The 20,678-nt window shown below is 34.5% G+C and overlaps 2 protein-coding genes across 3 annotated transcripts; both read right to left on the reverse strand.

The window, feature by feature from the left end:
• Positions 1 to 1,984: 1,984 nt before the first annotated feature.
• LOC123906101 (diacylglycerol O-acyltransferase 1A) lies at positions 1,985 to 9,813 on the reverse strand. Of its 2 annotated transcripts, none has more exons than XM_045955954.1 (16): positions 9,037 to 9,813; positions 8,237 to 8,323; positions 8,057 to 8,130; positions 7,870 to 7,945; positions 7,638 to 7,705; positions 6,394 to 6,517; positions 5,946 to 6,038; positions 4,837 to 4,938; positions 4,572 to 4,708; positions 4,103 to 4,184; positions 3,963 to 3,983; positions 3,626 to 3,688; positions 3,274 to 3,321; positions 2,957 to 3,019; positions 2,503 to 2,556; positions 1,985 to 2,419 (listed from the first exon to the last, which is right to left on the reverse strand). In XM_045955954.1, the coding sequence occupies exons 1-16, from the start codon at positions 9,358 to 9,360 to the stop codon at positions 2,309 to 2,311; spliced, it is 1,527 nt and encodes a 508-aa protein (XP_045811910.1). In that variant the 5' UTR covers positions 9,361 to 9,813; the 3' UTR covers positions 1,985 to 2,308. The 2 variants fall into 2 exon arrangements, with proteins under 2 accessions (XP_045811910.1, XP_045811911.1); XM_045955955.1 differs by having other exon boundaries at positions 8,237 to 8,317; positions 9,037 to 9,811.
• Positions 9,814 to 12,185: 2,372 nt separating this feature from the next.
• Positions 12,186 to 16,239, reverse strand: LOC123906103 (eukaryotic initiation factor 4A-6-like). The gene is made up of 5 exons (XM_045955956.1): positions 16,000 to 16,239; positions 15,686 to 15,755; positions 15,354 to 15,457; positions 13,822 to 14,252; positions 12,186 to 13,078 (listed from the first exon to the last, which is right to left on the reverse strand). The coding sequence occupies exons 2-5, from the start codon at positions 15,751 to 15,753 to the stop codon at positions 12,443 to 12,445; spliced, it is 1,239 nt and encodes a 412-aa protein (XP_045811912.1). The 5' UTR covers positions 15,754 to 15,755; positions 16,000 to 16,239; the 3' UTR covers positions 12,186 to 12,442.
• Positions 16,240 to 20,678: the final 4,439 nt, after the last annotated feature.

A 20,678-nucleotide genomic window follows, 5' to 3' on the forward strand; every position in this document is an offset into this window, starting at 1 on the left:
GTAAAATTATTATTAAAAAATTGACAAATAGGGATATTAATTTAAATTTTATAAAAAATTAAATATAATTCTTTTGCAATAGTAGTTTTATTATTTATGTATGAGATATATCATATATTTATTTGGCTTATCTAACATGTATATATTATTGAGTTATTTATTTGATCATGATTCATATAAAAAATTAAACTTGATTATTTTCTCATGATTTTTATTTTAAATTATATAAAGTTATTTGATTACTTATTTATATTTTTTATTTATAAAATTCAAAGTATTACAAAATAATTTTAAAAAAATAACAATTGTTTTACAAAAGTAATTTTGTCAATTAAATATGTTATATATTTTATCATATTATTATGAGCAAGTATGTATTAAAAACAAAATATAATAGTTATCATGTTTGTTATCCTGTGTGCACCAAACACAGGATATGATAACTGAGTATAACTGTTATCCTGCTGTTATCCTATCCTTATCCTTTTTTATATCTTATCCTGTCACTATGTTATCCTGCGCACCAAACGGGCCCTTAGAATAATAAATGTATATTTAAATTTATAGATGGTCGTATATTTATAAAAAAAGTTTTAAGAAAATCTTATAATAAGGGTGTTTTTTTTATGCAAATTCCATCATTATTATTTTGACGATTGTATTTGGTCTAAAGATCCACTAATTTAGGAAATGTGGATTTCACTGTCCACTTGTGGCTTGTGTCCATTTAAAGGCATGGTCCAATACATAAAGTGGCACCAAGAGGTTTCAAACACAAGAACTTCCATTAGGAAATTCAAGGGAAGTTGCTAAATCACTTGATATTATTTGGGAGATAGGCCCATGATTGGGTCTTGATTTAAATATTCGTAAGATTGAGACCTTTTGGCCTTCATGTGATGAAAATAAACTTAATGACCGATTATTCCCTTCAGACATTAGAGGCCGGCGTTGGTGGTGGTCATGAAGAGAGCTGGCAAGGCCGTTGAGTTGATGCATTTTCTTCCTCAATTATGGGAGTCACAAAGTGAGCTTCTTCTACTTCGATCATGCATGGATATCGCCAAACTTTTTTTCGCCCTAAGAATGTGACAACCAATTCGCATGGAAGATGCAACTATTTTGTCTGATAAAGGGTTACATGTTATAGTTGAAGACACTGTGGTTGGTGGAGGTCCTTTCTTTATAGACCTTCAATGGAAGATGACTTCCTTGCTTATTAAGATTGGGGGGTTGGAGTTGTACTCATCAGTAGAGGCAGCATGTATGCTTTTGTGGCTTCCGGAGCTCATATATTGAGAGACAGTGAAATATGTGATAGGAACTTTGACTTTGACAATGTTATGGATGTTCTCCATGATATGATTCCAACTTTTAATTTTATCAGTTTCACTAGCAAGAACATTCGGATTTAGATCCTCTCTATCCCTCTTCATCCTCTCTATCTCTCTCATAATCTCACTCTCTCTCATTATTATTTTAAATTTTTTTATTGACGAGAGAGATAGAGAGGATGAAGAGGGATGGAGAGGAGAGTGAAAAATATGATACAATCACAGAACATTCTCCTCTAAAACCCAACATGTTTTAGGGTGATGACATTCGGTAATAATTAGTTTTTTTTTAGTTCTTTAGTGTAGTCTGTTTTTCTTCTGTAAACATTAATAACATTAGATTTTAGATCCAACCCCACTTTAAAAATATCCATTAAATTAAAACATACTACTCTCCCAAGTTTTTCAATGAAATCATAAATAATTAAACTAAAAAGAACTAGAATTATTAAACTTACTCATGAAATCACGCAAAAAGTCCACCGGCACTAAATTATAGTACTCCTACCTATGATAGATGTTGGAATTAGAGATAGTGTGTTACTTCTTTTGATATTTTAGCATTTTAAATTTGTTCTAAAAGACATTTTAGAATTGAAGACTCGATGTTATTTTAAACATATAACAAAGAATTAATGAATATATATATCTACCTCAAGGAGAAAAAAAAATACTTGACATTAAATATTTCACATGTTAAGAAACATCATTCGTGGAACTTCAAAATTAAGGAATAAATATTTTGTACACAAACCATTTACATCGATCCTTCTAATCAACATCTAACTGAGACTAGTTCTACTGTTCCTTGGCAGTTATCAATGCCAGTCCATTGCCTCAAAATTTTCAAAATTTACATATTGACGACAGAATTGCCAGAGGAGTTGAGTTATTAAGTATATGGATCAAGATTTTTTTTGAATACTATAATATATGGATCAAGATGTATTGCACAGATAATGATGTAATGTTTGTTAGCTTTGGTCGAGTTTGTTTTCCCTATTCATCAAATCGTGGTAGTATAGTAGTACGCACATAGGTTGACCAAGAATACAGAATGTGAACCAAAAAAACATATTTCCAACCTGGCATGAAGAAAATAACAAATTAAGAAAAAACAAACCCATGAACAATAAGAGATGTCAATATGCGTAAATAGCACACTTACCATTAAGTTGCTGAATTTATTCTGTAGATAATTAGTTATCAAAACCAAAGGAACCTAGAAAAGAGAAGAAAAAAAGATATTCATTATCATGTTAGGAGCCAAGGTTCAAAGGGTTAAATCTCAACCAAGAGATGTGTCCGCATATAGTGTCTAATAGTGCCTCGAATAAGATTACTCGTGTGGTGGGAAGGAACCTATGAAAAACTAAAAAAAAAAAAAAACTATTCCAAAGATAACAGGAATTTCTTACTCTACGGAACATTTTGTTTCATTCAAACATCAAAGAACAGAAATATCGTCTTTCCATTTTCTGGCCATCCCTCGCCTTCGTGAGAAAGTGAGGGGCGGTTGATTTGTTGGAAAATTTGTATTAATTTGACAATAAAGTAAAACTCAAGTTCAACAATAGCAGGTGAGCTAACAGAAGAACAATATGGTGGTAATTTGATTTTACCTGAAACATAATTCCACTAAAAGCCCACAACTTGAATATGTGGCAAGGAACGGCGATGCACAACTGCACTCAGACAGAATAAAACCGTGAGAAAATTGTGTAACTCTGGTTATAATTGGCAATAAAATTAAGTTTTTTTTTTTTGACACAAGCAATAAAATTAAGTTATTCATATTTACATGCATACTTTTGACAGATTCATTAAAAACAAAATAATTACACCATGCACACAAAATGATTCAGAGCTAATCATAGGCAGCATCCACCGTATCTAGGGGAATTATGGTAATAATAACAAAAGGAGACGAATAACACACCTCATGGAACAAAGCAGAAACCAGGAAGGCAATTAAAACAGCAGCGCCCTGTACAACAAGATGATAAGAAATTCAACAAAATATCAACCAATGACAAACAATTATCATGGTAAGAAATGTTTGATAACAAAGACCAAGGAAGAAAACATATGAAAATAAAAAAATGTGTTAGGACAAAATGGGTTAAATAAGATGTTTATTAGGACAAAAGTAAGATGTTAATTTCAATTCGACAACAATAAATTGAGATGGTAAACGCAGACCGACAATAAAAGTAAATTTCCACCCACACTGAAGAAGTGTTTAGATAAGGTCAGGGTTTGTTCAATAACACAAGAAGATGCTTGATTACCTTGGGTATACCACTCCTTAAACATGGAAAATACAGGTGACGGATCATCCATGTGTGAACAGGCTGCAAGGTGAAAGAAACAAATCAGATGTACACTAATGATTTGGAACTCCACTTGAAAGAAATAAAAACCACTGATGTGTTCTGAGATGCAATTTTAGAATCATTTATCGAGTAACAAATAGGAAACTACACAAGTAACAGATGAAGACAAGCTGTAACTTCTCTTTCTCGTATACATGTTTAGAGGAATTCACAAGGCTAGCAAATTATTTGGAGATAACAAAATGAAAGGCTTATACACGATCATCAAAATTTAAGTCTGAGAAAGACATACCATATTCCACATCCTCCAATACTGGTGGCAGCAGTAGCACATATACATCCAACAAAGATAAATAAGTCACAAATAAACTTCATAAAAGATTGAAAGTATTGTAAATAAACAATAACAATGTATCAAGGTAGAGAACCTACCTCTTCAACAGTTCTGGCATTCCACCAATCCTTGTAAAATTCACGATCACCAAATCGAAGAAGCTCTGCCAGTATATTCAACCTACATTCAAACCGTGGCCAAAGGATAAACTGCCTCAAATACTAATCAATTCTGAAAATACAAAGTTGAACTATACTTCCAATATCCACAACTAAGACATACAGATCAACATAGACTGTTTTTTTAAAAAGAATTATTTTATTAAATAAATAAGATATTCCCACAGGAAGAAGGAAAAATATACAAAATTCATCAATAAAATATATTTACACAACAGCATCAGAACTAGAAAATTGGCAGGGTGCAGAAGTCAAAACATTAAATGCGAGAAACTAGAACTTCATTTTTTTTCTTCTTTCAATTTACGGTATGTGAAGAAAATTTCTACCAACATTTTATAGGAAAATCATACATCAAACATGTTTAACTGAATTAGAGATGGAATACCAAAGGTGGAAAAAGCAGTAGAACATGCAGAGCCACACATATAGATTTGGAACAGACAGCTTCAAAACTCTTTCGATGGCATATAGGAGGTCTCCCTTAAAAGGATGCTGGGAATTTTGTACAATAGGATTAATATACTGCAAAATTATATGATCAAAACATTGTCAGAATACCTGAAGTGTTGGTAAAGTTAAAATACAACAAAGTAAGAAAAGAAGGAACGGAAAGGTAGAAAATACACAGTTTATTAACAGGGACTGCTTACTTGTTCTATTATAAATCCCATAACTCCAGTAAATATTATCAGCTTGACAAGTTGACGAAACACCCAACCCTTTCGTATAAAAGGGGTGCGAGGATATCTTGGCTAAAACAATAGTTCATAGCACACACGATAAATGAGAACAAGGTACATGTGAGAAAGATTGGGAGAAATCTTGCTCCTAGAGAAAAAGAAAGAAGTGCAGTGCAATTATGTGGGATAATGCAAAAAACAAACAAACTACAACCTAGGATACAACACTGAAATAAAAGACGACAGAGCCAATACATTCTCCAAATCAGAAGAAAATATGCTACATTTTATATGTTGATGCTAGTTAGTAGTATGTAATAGCCAATCCCCTAAAAAAACTTCATCCAGTATGCTATATTTTATATTTTGATGCTAGTTAGTATGTAATAGCCAATCCCCCAAAAGAACTTCATCCCCTAAATAAATAACAACGAGAAGCAACGGGATAAAACTCAACCAGATCAAAATGTGATAGAGAGATAAAGGTTAGATAGACTGGCAGAATTTGATCTGGTAACGTAACTTTTGAATACAAGGGAATGTTGGGAATTTTGTAAAAGTGGAGAGTACAAGGGAACCTAGAGAAAGAATTTAGGGAGTCCTGCAATTGAGTTTTCATTTGATCCTGCAAAGTGTTTGGTTGTCTAATGGCATGCCAAGAGAAAAGAAGCATAAAGTGTGATATGGATGAGGTCAAATGGCCAACATTTGAAAACAAAAGGGAAAGACAGATTAAGAATTGGACTCATTTCCTACTAATCAAGTGACCCCACGAAAAAATCAAACATTCTGACTAATTATGCATGTAAGAAGATAATTCAATTTGTAGCAGCATAACAATTATCTGTGTACTACATGGCATATTTTGACTACACTCTTCAATAAAAAATTTAAAAAACATTCCATACTGAAGATATATAAGCAAGTTCATATGATTGCGCTTATAAGCAATCTACTGAGATAAAAATGCATGCAATTATCGCTAATAGTAAATTTGGTGAAACTAAATGAGGAAGCAATGACAGGTCAAAATAAATTGCATCCTAAAATTAAAATAAATCACTCGACAATGCTGCTACCTGGTAACATAATGTAGGCGCAACCATAAAGTAAGTCATGCTTTTGAAGCTCACATCGTATGGATAGTCCATATTATTGGGAAGCACTTCTCCCTATAACACAGGAAACAAGATTGAATGGGGTGAAAACAGAAAGCCAGTGTACCGCACATTCACACATCTAAAGAGATAATCATTAAGAAAAAAAAGTAAGGGATGAAGGGGATAAGCATTATGGAAGTAATTCTTATGAAGATGAAATAAAACTGTGCTTTTAGCCTCTGATGATGTGTTAAGAGAACATGAAATCCGAAAGCTACATCATAGTAAATCAGGATGTTCCTGTTTTAAAACTGATCAGCACATAGATTGTGCCGCATATCCTCTTCTGGAAGTAGTTATTCTACAAAAAGTTGGAAAGATAGTTTGCAATAATTATCTACCAACTTAAAAATGGAACACAAATTACCTTTTCAATTGAATTGGTAAGTGCTCTCAAATCATAGTTCGTATGTGCATAAGAAATCAGTTTTAACCATACAATGCAAGCAAGTAGCATCAATGTGACGCCTGACACAAAAGCAGAATCAGACCTGCAGATAAACACAAGCATCTTTGCTATAGCCTTATCTATTGAAATGACCAAGAATGCAAGAGTATATAATTAGTTATCCCTTGAGTAGTCATCTTTACTTTATCCCTCATAAAGCAACTTGCATGTCTACAAACAGGCTACCCATATCATATTAGGAAAATAAGAAAGTCATGCTCTTGCTTTCAGTTTTTTTTCTCTTCCTTTTCCAATTTTCCTTATTTACTTCATTTCAACTTTCCAATAATAATTTGCAAGACATTCAATTCCAATATTATACGAATTAAGTACAAAATAGTGAACCGTGGTTCACCCAAGAGCTTCATATCTCTCCTCAATGAATAATTTAAAATAGTGCTTTTAAACTTCTGATAGACCAAACTGGTATTGGGAGGAGAAACAAAAAGAATCAACAGTATAAGAGAGACTTGTATAAGGCATTGTCCTGGATCAATGTGATCAGAGGGAAATAATTCTGTACATCTATGGCTGTTTCGTGAACGCCCAAACAGTTCCAAAACTCACCGACTTCTATCACACTCTTCTGCTTCCCAATTTTTCCTATTTATTACATCTCATCCCAACCTACTAACTAGCTTAACTAACTAACTAACTAACTAACTAGCTAAAGGACTTATGGACAAACTTCCAGTGGAAGCCGGTAACATAGTGATAGTAGACCTCCAATAGAGAAGGTTCGCATTAGAAAAAATAAACAGGACAATAGGGGATTAGAGTTTTCAGGGTAATAGTGACTGTAACAAAATAACATACAATGGTTATAAAAAAAAAGTGGGAAAATAAGAATTGGGGTTGTATTTTGGAAACAATTGCGAGAAGAGGTACAGGATTTCTGTAACACCTGGGTAGCTATACTAATTGTGTATTCTTCAGCTTCGACTTTGTCAGAGTATCCTATTGATACAGAACTAGGAACCGAGGGTTCAATTAAATAGCATTTCCTTTCCTTGTACACTTCTTTAAATTCATATTCCATTAGCAAATTCTATCAAAATCGACTGATGGTTGAATAAAAAATATTAAAACCTAGAAAACGGCAACTAGTCTAGATCAAAGCTCCAAAATCTATTCTGAAGAATACAGAAAAGTACAAAACTGACCTGAGGATTACAAAAATGGGATAGAGAATAGCAGTTGTTGTAATGATTATATGAAGTAGAACAACAATCTGCAAAATTGAAGTGAATATTCATTATATGGTTTAAAATAGAAGAACACCAAAGCACAGTGTACAATATTTCAAAATTATTTTAGCTATGCAATCGAGGATCTCATGTGGTCCCCCCCAGACCCTCAAAATCTAATAAAAGTGCAGTTGGTCTGTTAGCTTACTGGTTCAGAAATACGCTTTTGTTGTGCCAACTTTTCCACTACGAAAGCCGCCAAAGGAAATATTGCAAGACTAAGACTGCAATAAAACAAGCATAAATCACTTACTGTCAAATTAAGTGTAAAGAAACAATCCAAATTCAATCAACAAATTAATAATTAAGTTAATAGAATTCGACACAATCATTACCAACACATGAAGAGGGGCCAATCTCTTAATGATTTTGAACTAAACCAAAAACCAGTCTTAATCAACCAACCATACTGCAGAACAAATAAAAAGCACACGTTGAAAAAAACAAAAAACAGTCGAACTTAATGCCATAATAATGAAACCTTGTTCATCATATTAAAGAGGAAAGAGAAAAACCTTCATTAAATTCTCAATGATAAGTCTGCTATTGACTGCAACAAGGACAACTATGCAGAGGTTGAACAGACCAGCATGACTCTGCAACTGATTGAAAAATTAGTACAGAAATACAACTACCTGGTCAGCATACATATTCATGAATAACAACAAGTCAACAACACTGAAACCGCTACAAAAAAACACACTCTCTGCCATTCTTTTTTTATGGTCAAGTAACCTAGTATCTAGAAATTCACCCCTTAAAAGTGAATAACTGGGAAATTCTGAGTTCGAACATCAGTCCCTCCCTGCATATATAATGTGATGTCCCTACCTAGCAACTGAGCTATGCTCACAGAGACCCAGACTCTGCCATTCTACTAAATTCAAAACATTAATTGATATACTAAGTTACTAACAACTAGTACCACCATCTAGTACATTGTACATACACTTAACACTTTCTATTCCAGCTAAATGAAAGATGAGGTCCCGTAAACTCAGCTCAATTGATAGCTGCATGGACATTATGCAGGGTCTGAATTCGAACCCGAGATTCTTCTCGGCCGGCACATAAGGTGATTGACAAAAAAATAAACGAAAAATGAATGCCAATCACAAGAACAAAATTGAATTCATTCAACTAACCTCTTTACATTACGGTTTTTAATTTCATGTCAAACTATAATCTACTTAAAAAAAAAAAAAAAAAAACTACCAACCACTACCACCAATTGACGTAACATATTTCAAAATATTTAGTAAAGTGAATTAAACATTGCAATTTACAATACGAACTTAAAGTTAACGGCGATAACCTGACGGAAAATGTTATCGGAGCTGAGTGGACTTTCCTTGATTCTGCGATGAGCAGGAACAGAAGGACGGTAAGCGAATTTGATTGTTGAAATATCATTCACTCTGTTCTGTTCTGTATTGGCGGCGATGTTTTGGTCACCACTGACAGATTCATCGGAGCTAGAATCCTTCACTAACTCTTCACCGGAACTCTCACCGTCGACCGTAGCAGAGGAATCGAACAAGCCGTTGACTGAGGTGGCACTCGGTCTGCGGCGCAAAACAGAAGTCTGGTTGAGAATTGAGCTGTTGCGTACAGGTTGAGGCTCGTCGGAAATCGCCATCGGAGAGGAAGAAGAAAAAGTAACGACGTTTCTTTACTCAGTCTACTCCAAAAACGATCTGTTATATTTATATTATTTTATTATTTTATATTGTATATTTGATTTGATTTTATATAGAAATATATAAACTATATAACAGATCGTGTCTTATTATAGATTAAAAATTGAGAGTTGAAAATAGGTAGAAAAGATTTAATTAATTAATATTCATTCATGCAGAAGAAAAAAACGCGAGAGAGAGAGAGAGAGAGAGAGAGAATAGGAATCTGAATTTATTCGATTCGAAAAGTAAATATAAGGGTGGTGGGGATAGAAAAAGGTTGGGCACTGTTTGGGGAGATATTTTAGAAGTTGTTGGAATGAGTGAAAATCAAAGGAGCCTCAGCAAGCAGATTGTGATTACGATTATAATCACTTTTTTGTTCAGCACATGCAAAGAAGGAAGGTAGGTGGATGAGATATGCAGCAGCAGCAAACTTTACTTCAACTTAAAGTTGACACGTTTAATCGTAACACGGCCATTTTGCTTCTTCTTAACAACTGAGTTCGTGGACACGTTTTCGATCTTAAGCTGACTAATGTCGGTTTATCTTGTACTTTTTTTATTACATTAAGGTAGGACAAATTTTAACTAATTCGGTAGAAATGTTGAATTTGCTCCATTGAATGCTGAGATTCGAACTTTGATCTCTATTTTGTGTATGAATTTTTAATGTTTGTCATTTCGCTTATACCAACACTGCATGAGAACAAACGACATAAGTAGATTGCATGTTTGATTTGCAACTAACTTTTAACCAACTTTTACGTCACATGCCATCAGTCAACCCTAAATTTTTAGAGAAAAAAACTCATATTTCTTTCCAATTTCCAACAAATGTTGAAGTGATGCAACATCTGAATAGAAAAAAAAAATATAGTTCGCTACTTAAAGTACAAATATTAGATTTCATTAGGTTTGCTTATTAAAGTGCTGCACTTTAAGTAGCGAAATATGTCCTTGCCGATCATTGTCATATTCTTCTGAATTCCTTCATATTTATCCACATTTTGCTTTAAAAAAATAGCAAAATATATTTTTCCAAATTTTGTGTCCCCTTTAATGCTCGCTGATTATCATGTGAAAGGGGTATTTCTGAAAATTCAGGAGACACAAGAAAGACAAGGGGCGCGAAATGAAACACTCATCTTTATGTATTTGGTTGTTCTTTTTAAAATTGCCTGTAAGACTCTTGGTGTCGAGACAATCTCCTTCGAAAATTTCTCATCTCACCTACTCATTTTCTCACCCACCCCTTGTTTTTCCATTTTTGCCCTTGGTCAAAAAATTCGGAACGCGTTTTCCGAATTTTTTTAGTTCAAATTTGGAAAAAATTCGGAAAACACATTCCAAAGTTATTTTTAAAGGCAAAAAAAATTCGTAAAACGCGTTCCGAATTTTTTGACCAAGGACAAAAATGGAAAAACAGGGGGTGGGTGAGAAAGTGAGTAGGTGGGATGAGAAAATTTCATCTCCTTCTGGTTATTCCACCTTAGAGGTCCAACTCTAACTTTGTGACTTTTAACAAAAAAAATTCTCTTTAGATCATTCAACATGCTATAAAGTCCCTCACCGAACTTTGAAAATTTGAAAAACCTTAGAACATATTGAAGAGCCTAAAAAGATTTTTTTTTTTTTTTTTTTCCTTTTGCGTGTGGTTGCTAGCATGATCCAGGTAAAGCAAAGTGTGGTGTTACTGGGATTAATTCTTACATTGTTTTTATGATAGTGTGGGATTTCTTCTTTTGTTGGTTAGTTTTTTCTTTTATTTTTCTTTTTTGTGGTCGGTTCTTTTATGATAGTGTGGGATTGTTAATGTCATGCATGAACAGATTACGATCATCTTTCATGTATCAAACTTTGTTGAGATTTGGGGTTTAAAAAGGTGGTTTTTTAAATTCCATTAAAAAACTATAAAGTTTGTTTAATATCCTCTACATGTTCATCATCTGCTTGCTAATAATTAGATTTCATCCACGTAGGGACTCTAAAAAAAATTAGTATAAGTTTATTTACTAAAATTTACACTGAAGAAAAAAACTTTAAAAAACATTTTTCGAAATTTTCTAAAAGAGAAATTTGGGGGGAGAAAAACCATCAGATTGGAATTGTTAGTTGGTCCATACTTTTTGCAAATATAATTGATGGGATGATTTCCTTGTTAAGAACTTGAAATGGAATTGAGAGGTGAGTCGTCTATAGTTCATTTAACATACCTTCACTCTAGGTCAATTATTTTGAGACATAAAATGGGATTTGTGAATGTTTTTAGTTGTAAAAAAATTCAATTTAAAATGCATGCAGTATGACCTTTTTGGTTGATGAATCCTTTTCAAACAATACCTGCATTTTATTCTTAATACTATAAATTTAATTTCAAAACACAAATCAAGAGAATAAGGGTCTGTTTGATTCCCTTCTCAAAAACACTTTTTTAGTTTTTAAAATTTTAAAACTAAAAAACTTGATTAGTAATTCAATTTTACAAAAGTGTTATCAAAAATTATTTTCTGTGCATTAGTTTTTAAAACTAAAAAGGTATAACAGGTTCAAAGAGTTTTGTTTTTCTCTTCTTAAAAACAGTTTTCTAAAACACCTTTATAAAACCCCATTTTAAAAACTAAAACTAAAATTGTTTCAAACAAAACAAGCATATAAATCTAAACGAGGCTAATGCTAGTATACCACACATCACATATCATCCCAAATACTTAAAATGCACAATAGAAAGAAAAGGAAAAAAAAAACCAAAACAATGTGTTTAAAAGTTCAAGTAAAGTTAAAATGCACACTAGAAAAATTGCCTTCTAGAAATGTGCAACGAGTGTCAAACACCAATTGGCCAATAATGGAAATCCACAATGCAAAGCACCTATCCCCTTGAATAACTTAGACAACTTGACAATGAAACATAAATTACCAAGACTATCAAAGAAAGTTCAAAAGCGGAAATAAAACCAAAAAGAAGGGGCAGGGCCAAATACTACATAACACTTACCATAGGTACTAATTTTTGTCTAATATATGGAGGACAAAATCTCATCAGAGAAGCTCAGCAACATTTGATGGCAGCTCCTCAACTATCACATTGTAAAACTTCTGGATATCATGCAGCATTGTTTCATCATCCTTTGTGACGAAGTTAATGGCAACACCTTTTCTACCAAACCGTCCACTACGACCAATACGATGGAGATAGTTCTCAGGCTGTGTAGGGAGATCAAAATTAATAACCAAAGACACTTGTTGGACATCAATTCCACGTGCCAAGAGATCGGTAGTTATTAAAACACGAGAAGACCCAGAACGGAATTCACGCATAATAATGTCTCTGGTATTCTGATCCATGTCTCCATGAGTAGCTGAGACAGTATGGTCTCGGCTTCGCATCTTGTCAGTCAACCAATCAACTTTTCTTCTGGTGTTAACAAAAATGACACTCTGAGTGATGGCTAGTGTCTCGTAAAGATCACAGAGTGTGTCCAGCTTCCATTCCTCTTTGTCAACATTGACATAAAACTGCTTAATACCCTCCAAGGTCAGCTCATCACGCTTCACAAGGATCCTCACAGGTTTGTTCATAAACTTTCTTGTGATCTCAAGTGCCTCAGGAGGCATTGTAGCAGAGAAAACTCCCACCTGAATCTTATTTGGCAGCAGTTGAAATATATCGTAGATCTGGTAACAATAAAGACAAGGGGATTAAGGCAGTTGCAAATAAGTCAAACCTTATAAAAATAGGACATCAAATCCAACAAGGCTAAAAAAAAGGTCAAATTCTTAAGTTGATGGAAAGGCAATTACTTCCACATTTTATTACACATTATTACAATAATAATATAAGAAATCCCAAAGATAGGTTTGAAGAGCAAGAGAAGAGGGAAGATAACAGGAATGCAGGATGGCTCCCGACCCTACCTAGCATGGGGGTTTATTTTCTTCTCAACAGGACTGAAACGTCCCAAGAAATAGGGAAACTCAAATATGAAACGGGAGAGGACTTAGAATGATTTCAAAAAATCCCCTAAATCCTGTCACTTTATAATACTCTCAACAAGGAAAACATAGTCAGAACTCTTACAATCCCTCTCCTCCAAAAACACTCCCAAAAAAGGTAAGTTTCCCCTCCCTTTCTCCACACACCCTCAAAGCCCTGTCCTCTCTTCCCCTCTTAATTCCCAAAAAGAAACAAACAGAATTGAAAATATAAATTCTTCAAACAGATGAAGCAGAAATAAGAAAATGAAACAGATTAAATTAAACAAAAATATAAGATAAAGTGAGGGGAAAAAAGATTAGAACTGAACGAATTTAAACACCAATATCCAAAAATAAATAGACAAAGTGTGGTCATCACACAAAAAAAAAATCTTAATAAAATTGAAAAAGGTCTACTACAACTGTTATGAAATAAATAGTACCTGATCTTTGAACCCTCGAGAAAGCATCTCATCAGCCTCATCCAACACAAACATCTTGATGTTATCCGGGTGAAGAGACTGTCTACGCAGCATATCAAACACACGACCAGGAGTACCAACCACAACATGAACTCCACTTGATAGAATACGTTGGTCTTCACGAACACTAGTACCTCCCACACAAGCATGCACCTTAACACCTAGATAATCTCCAAGTGCACGCATAACCTTCTCAATCTGCTGAGCAAGCTCCCGAGTTGGAGCTAAAACCAAGGCTTGGCACTGAGTCAAACTGTAGTCAAGTTGCTGCAGAACACCAGAGCAGAAAGTTGCTGTCTTTCCAGTTCCAGACTGAGCCTGTTGAATAACATCAAGTCCCTTGCAGAAGGGGACTATTCCCCTTTGCTGAATGGCTGATGGCTTTTCAAAACCTAATGCACAGATCATATACTAGTTAAATAGTTTGAACTTGACAATGAGAAAAAACAGTAGCAAACACAACAGAAACACCCCATGTATTACACATTAATATCACAGGTGGATATATGATACTCCCTCTTCCCCTAATTATAAAATCCCCATTGGGGGGAAATTGTCCCTAAGTATAAGTCCTCTTTCAAATTACTAGACAGCAGACGCATTTGTTATTTTTTTCAAACATAAACCTAATTTGGGCCACTTCTATCATGAACAAGTTCATCAAGTGATGCATGGTGCACCACTTGTCAATAACCCTACGACGAATACGAAGTTTATATGATATAGATCATCCATAATTTTTTTAAAAAAAATTTAAAAATCATTTGATATGTTATTGAGAGTTAAGACCCATCAAAATTAATGGTTTATGGGTTTTAATTGAATACCGTTAGTTTTGTTGGGTCTCAATAACATATCAAATGATTTTCAAATTTAAGATCTATATCATATAAACTTTCAATCCAACGGTGGATTTTGTAAAATTTGTATTCGTTATAATAATTGTGATAACTTGTGCACCATGGAAGACTTGTTGAAGTCTTCCATGTTAGCCAAAGCCACCTAATTTGTCCCTAAATATAATGCTACTAGTTTGTCTCAAAGAAAAAGTCACTCCATTCTTAATTATAAGCAAAAGTCAACTTTTCACATTCATTCAATAACTGATGAATCTGGTCTATAATGATTAGATTCATTAATTATTCAATGAATCTAAAAAACAAACTTTTGCTTATAATTAAGAATGGAGGGAGTACGTCTATACACAGAGGGCAATTGAGTAATAGTTTTACACAAAACATAAACATTAATTATACTACTAACTTTTCTTAATATATATGTGAAACAAATGGGCTTATAATAGGGACCGAATGAGTAAACACTAAACACTATGTCTAGTTCTAAGCAGTCACCAGCCCACAATACATTTTGAAGTATTAAGAGTTCCAATGTAGAACAATAAACTCCAACAGCCATGACAGCCAATAACAGAACTTTCCGGGTTTAAAAACAGGGCAAAAAATAAAAGATGTTAAAAAGAAGATTAAATTCACCATATGCATAAATTCCCCTGAGGAGATTCTCTTGCAGTCCCATAGCATCAAAACTATCATAAGCCTCATCAGAAACAGTCCAAAAATCCTCATCCGTGCCAATTCTGAAAGAAGAAGAAAAATACGTAAAAATCAAACAAAAAACATTTAAGCATTAGCAGCATTAGCAATTAGCGATAATAAACATTTAACAATCTCAGTAACAAAATCAATGACAACAACAATCACAGTAACAATAGCAGCATTAGCAATTAGCAATAATAAACATTTAACACAAAACCATAATGCATACATTTAAACAAACTAGTATGAACAAAAACAAAGGTCCTTACACATCAATCATTCTTTTGTCATATTTGCCAGCATCATACTGTGACCCCTCGGGTGCAAGTCCAGCCATAGCTGCAACATAAACAGTAACGGATACAGTTTAATAACAATATCAGTAAACCTAACATAACCTAACAGAACTTATAAACATAAAACAAAACAAAACAAAAACATTATAATCTACGAATAGAATAAATAACTACTTAGGAAAAAAAAACAGTGATAAAGTAATGAATCAGACAACAACAACAACAACAACAAACTTTTCTATTGTCGCCGATAAAGAGGATTAGAAGGAAAGAGAGAGAGATAGTACCTTGAAAGTGGAGAAAAGCGAAAAGTGACGGCGTTAGTGAACGGAGTTAGGGTTTCCCAAAAACTCCCCGGATCTACGCCGCGGAGTTGAAGGGAGAGAGCGAAAGAGAAAGAGAGAAACAGTGAGAGTGTGTAAAGTGAGAAGATAAAACGAAAAACAGGGTAAGGTTAAGGGTTCAATAGATGATGCGAATACAATTTTTTGTAATTCCTGATTTGCCCTTTACGCTTACTCAAAGCTAAATACTCGTCTCATATATATATATATATATATATATATATATATATATATATATATATATATATATATATATGGAAGGAAAATGTTAAACAATGCCCCCGGGGCATTGTTTAAGGAACCAAATATAGTAATATCATATTGAAGTTTGTGCGGTCAACGCCTCGAAAGTCTAAAAAGTGTTATTTTCAATTTTAAAATTTCCTTTTTTGGTTTCCTTAACCAATGCCCCGGGGGCACCGGTTAGCATGACCCTATATATATATATATATATATATAGTACTTCAAGTGAGAGCATGTCTTATAATGAGAGATGAGAGAGATAAATCATAACCCTTAGATCAATCCTTATCATGGTCTCCAGTTTTTATAACCGCAGGTAATACTTTCTTCATCCCTCATCCCCTCGAGGGTTGTTGATTCTCTCGCCCGTGTTATCGTTGCGAACTTGCGATTTCCTTTTTTTTTCTTCGATTTTGAAATTATGCTATTGTTCATGTGGCATCTTGAAACTAATGACACGATCAGATCTTGTAACGTGTTGAAACCACTTTCCCAACTGAAAACAAAGTGGTAAAAATTGATGGCAATGTTTTGGACAAAGTTTTCTGCAAGTTGAAACCATTTGAAGCGATTTTCTTCAACAGGACTTTTTTTTTCTTCCATTTATTAGTGTTAATCCAATTGTATGAGAATTTTGACTTGGTGTCATTTAGGTTTATTACTTATTAGATGCAAAAGTGGAAATTGGAAAAAATTAAAAAGGCTGGGTTAATTAGATGCAGGGAGACTCATTTCCTTTTCCTTTTTTCTTTCTTTATTTCGATGAGATTGGGAGTAAATCCTTGATCGTAAAGGTTTCCATAAAACTTCGATGAGATTGGAAGTAAATCCTTATTTAACGATTTCCAGAAAATAATGGAGGAGATTGAACAAGAGTGGTAGAGGAGAAGATGTTTTGCTGCAAAAGGAATAGAGGGGAGTAATTAAATCTTAGCCATGTATTATCATCCAATGGATATTAATTATCCCTCTCATCTCTCATTATAAGACATGCTCTCACTTGAAGTACTCCACATATATATATATATATATATATATATATATATATATATATATATATATATATATATATATATATATATATATATATATATATATATATAAGCAACTTTTCATTTTTTAGATTCATTCGATAATTGATATATATATATATATATATATATATATATATATATATATATATATATATACAAGATCATGTATCAAGTAGATTATGTAATATGAACCCTAATTTCGATAAAAAGGTAGCAAAGGGAGGTGGAAAGGAGGTGGCTGAGGGTGGGGAAGTGGGAGGCGGAGCCGCGGAGGGGAAGAAACTGAGGGAGATGGAGGGAAGGTGGCCGAGGGTGGGGAAGTGGAGGAGGTTGAGGGTCGGGCAGAGGAAGACGGAGGGGAGATGGCTAAGGGTGCAAAAGTGGAGGATGTTGAGGGTGAAGTAGGAGCATGGACGATGTATAAAATGAAATAAATGGCCTCAATTACACATACATCAGCGTTTATAGAGATAATAAAAACGTCGTGTGCCAGTAGAAAACTATAGTATAGCCAAAGCATACATGAAAACAGTGCTACCATATATGGTAGTGACTAAAGTTTTATGTGCTCCTTCTTCTATGTATTCTGATAAATGTCAGTCTGCAATATATATTTACAGGAAAGAGTTTTATTTTATTTTCTAAATATTAAATTGATAAATTCAAAATATATTACATATATATATATATATATATATATATATATATATATATATATATTAGAATTGTTTACATCGGGGCCAAAAATGCTTCGGATTATTAGTTTTCTTCATTGTTTATCTATAGATATTGTATTTAAAATAACGCACGCACGCGGGAGTGCACGCATGCACGCACATACACACACTAAGTAAAAAATAATTGGTGTCATGTGTGGTCGCTCCTCTCGAACACTATATGGACCCCTCATGATCTGGACGAGAGATGAAGAAAAACTTTGCAGATATATGTAACTAACAACCCAAAGCCAAACGCGAGAGTTTCCCTAAGCCCAGCTACGCTCTAGTCACAAATCTGTCTAATTTATAGTTCCATTAGCTATACCATTCAGGTTCTCGTGTACAACTACTATTCACGGGCTGGTAGGAAAACATATGCTGAGAGAACTATTGTCTAGGAGGATTTGGGAGGAGGCGGGGAGAATTTATAGTAGGCGGCATTCCCGTCATTGAGTTGGTGGAGGTAGGTGGCCACCTCATAGAGGTAGCAAAGGGAGGTGGGAAGGAGGTGGTTGAGGGTGGGGAAGTGGGAGGCGGATCCACAGAGGGGAGGAGACTGAGAGAGATGGAGGGAAGGTGGCCGAAGGTGGGGAAGTGGAGGAGGCTGAGGGTCGGGCAGAGGGAGACGGAGGGGAGATGGCTAAGGGTGCAGAAGTGGAGGATGTTGACGGTGAAGTAGGAGCATAAACGATGTATAAAATGATATAAATGGCCTCAATTACACATACATCAGCGTTTATAGAGATAATAAAAATGTCGTGTGCCAGTAGAAAACCATAGTATAACCAAAGCATACATGAAAACAGTGCTGCCATATATGGTAATGACTAAAAGTTTTCTGTGCTCCTTCTTCTATGTATTCTGATAAATGTAAGTCTGCAATATATATTTACAGGAAAGAATTTTATTTTATTTTCTAAATATTAAATTGATAAATTCAAAATATTATATATATATATATATATATATTTATATATATATATATATTAGAATTGATAAATTTACTTACATTGGGGCCAAAAATGCTTTGGATTATTAGTTTTCTTCATTGTTTATCTATAGATATTGTATTTAAAATAAAGCACGCACGCACGCGGGAGTGCACGCATGCACGCACATATACACACTAAGTAAAAAAAAATTGGTGTCATGTGTGGTCGCTCCTCTCGAAGACTATCTGGACCCCTCATGATCTGGACGAGAGATAAAGAAAAACTTTGCAGATATATGTAACTAACAACCCAAAGCCAAAATGCTAGAGTTTCCCTAAGTCCAGCTACGCTCTAGTCCCAAATATGTCTAATTTATAGTTCCATTAGCTATACCATTCAGGTTCTCCTGTACGACTACTATTCACGGGATGGTAGAAAAACATATGCTGAGAGAACGGTTGTCTAAGAGGATTTGGGCGGAGGCCGGGAGAATTTATAGTTGGCGGCATTCCCGTCATTGAGTTGGTGGAGGTAGGTGGCCACCTCATAGAGGTAGCAAAGGGAGGTGGAAAGGAGGTGGCTGAGGGTGGGGAAGTGGGAGGCGGAGCCGCAGAGGGGAGGAGACTGAGAGAGATGGAGGGAAGGTGGCTGAGGGTGGGGAAGTGGAGGAGGCTGAGGGTCGGGCAGAGGGAGACGGAGGGGAGATGGCTAAGGGTGCAGAAGTGGAGGATGTTGTCGGTGAAGTAGGAGTATAAACGATGTATAAAATGATATAAATGGCCTCAATTACACATACATCAGAGTTTATAGAGATAATAAAAATGCCGTGTGCCAGTAGAAAACCATAGTATAGCCAAAGCATACATGAAAACAGTGCTACCATATATGGTAATGACTGAAAGTTTTCTGTGCTCCTTCTTCTATGTATTCTGATAAATGTTAGTCTGCAATATATATTTACAGGAAAGAGTTTTATTTTATTTTCTAAATATTAAATTGATAAATTCAAAATATTATATATATATATATATATATATATATATATATATATATATATTAGAATTGATAAATTTACTTACATTGGGGCCAAAAATGCTTCAGATTATTAGTTTTCTTCATTGTTTATCTATAGATATTATATTTAAAATAAAGCACGCACGCACGCGGGAGTGCACGCATGCACGCACATACACACACTAAGTAAAAAAAATTGATGTCATGTGTGGTCGCTCCTCTCGAAGACTATCTGGACCCCTCATGATCTGGACGAGAGATAAAGAAAAACTTTGCAGATATATGTAACTAACAACCCAAAGCCAAATGCAAGAGTTTCCCTAAGTCCAGCTACGCTCTAGTCCCAAATATGTCTAATTTATAGTTCCATTAGCTATACCATTCAGGTTCTCCTGTACGACTACTATTCACGGGCTGGTAGAAAAACATATGCTGAGAAAACTGTTGTCTAGGAGGATTTGGGAGGAGGCGGGGAGAATTTATAGTAGGCGACATTCCCGTCATTGAGTTGGTGGAGGTAGGTGGCCACCTCATAGAGGTAGCAAAGGGAGGTGGCTGAGGGTGGGGAAGTGGAGGAGGCTGAGGGTCGGGCAGAGGGAGACGGAGTGGAGATGGCTAAGGGTGCAGAAGTGGAGGATGTTGAGGGTGAAGTAGGAGCATGAACGATGTATAAAATGATA

The sequence above is a fragment of the Trifolium pratense genome, linkage group LG2, assembly GCF_020283565.1.
Source record: "Trifolium pratense cultivar HEN17-A07 linkage group LG2, ARS_RC_1.1, whole genome shotgun sequence".
Lineage (NCBI taxonomy): Eukaryota > Viridiplantae > Streptophyta > Magnoliopsida > Fabales > Fabaceae > Trifolium > Trifolium pratense.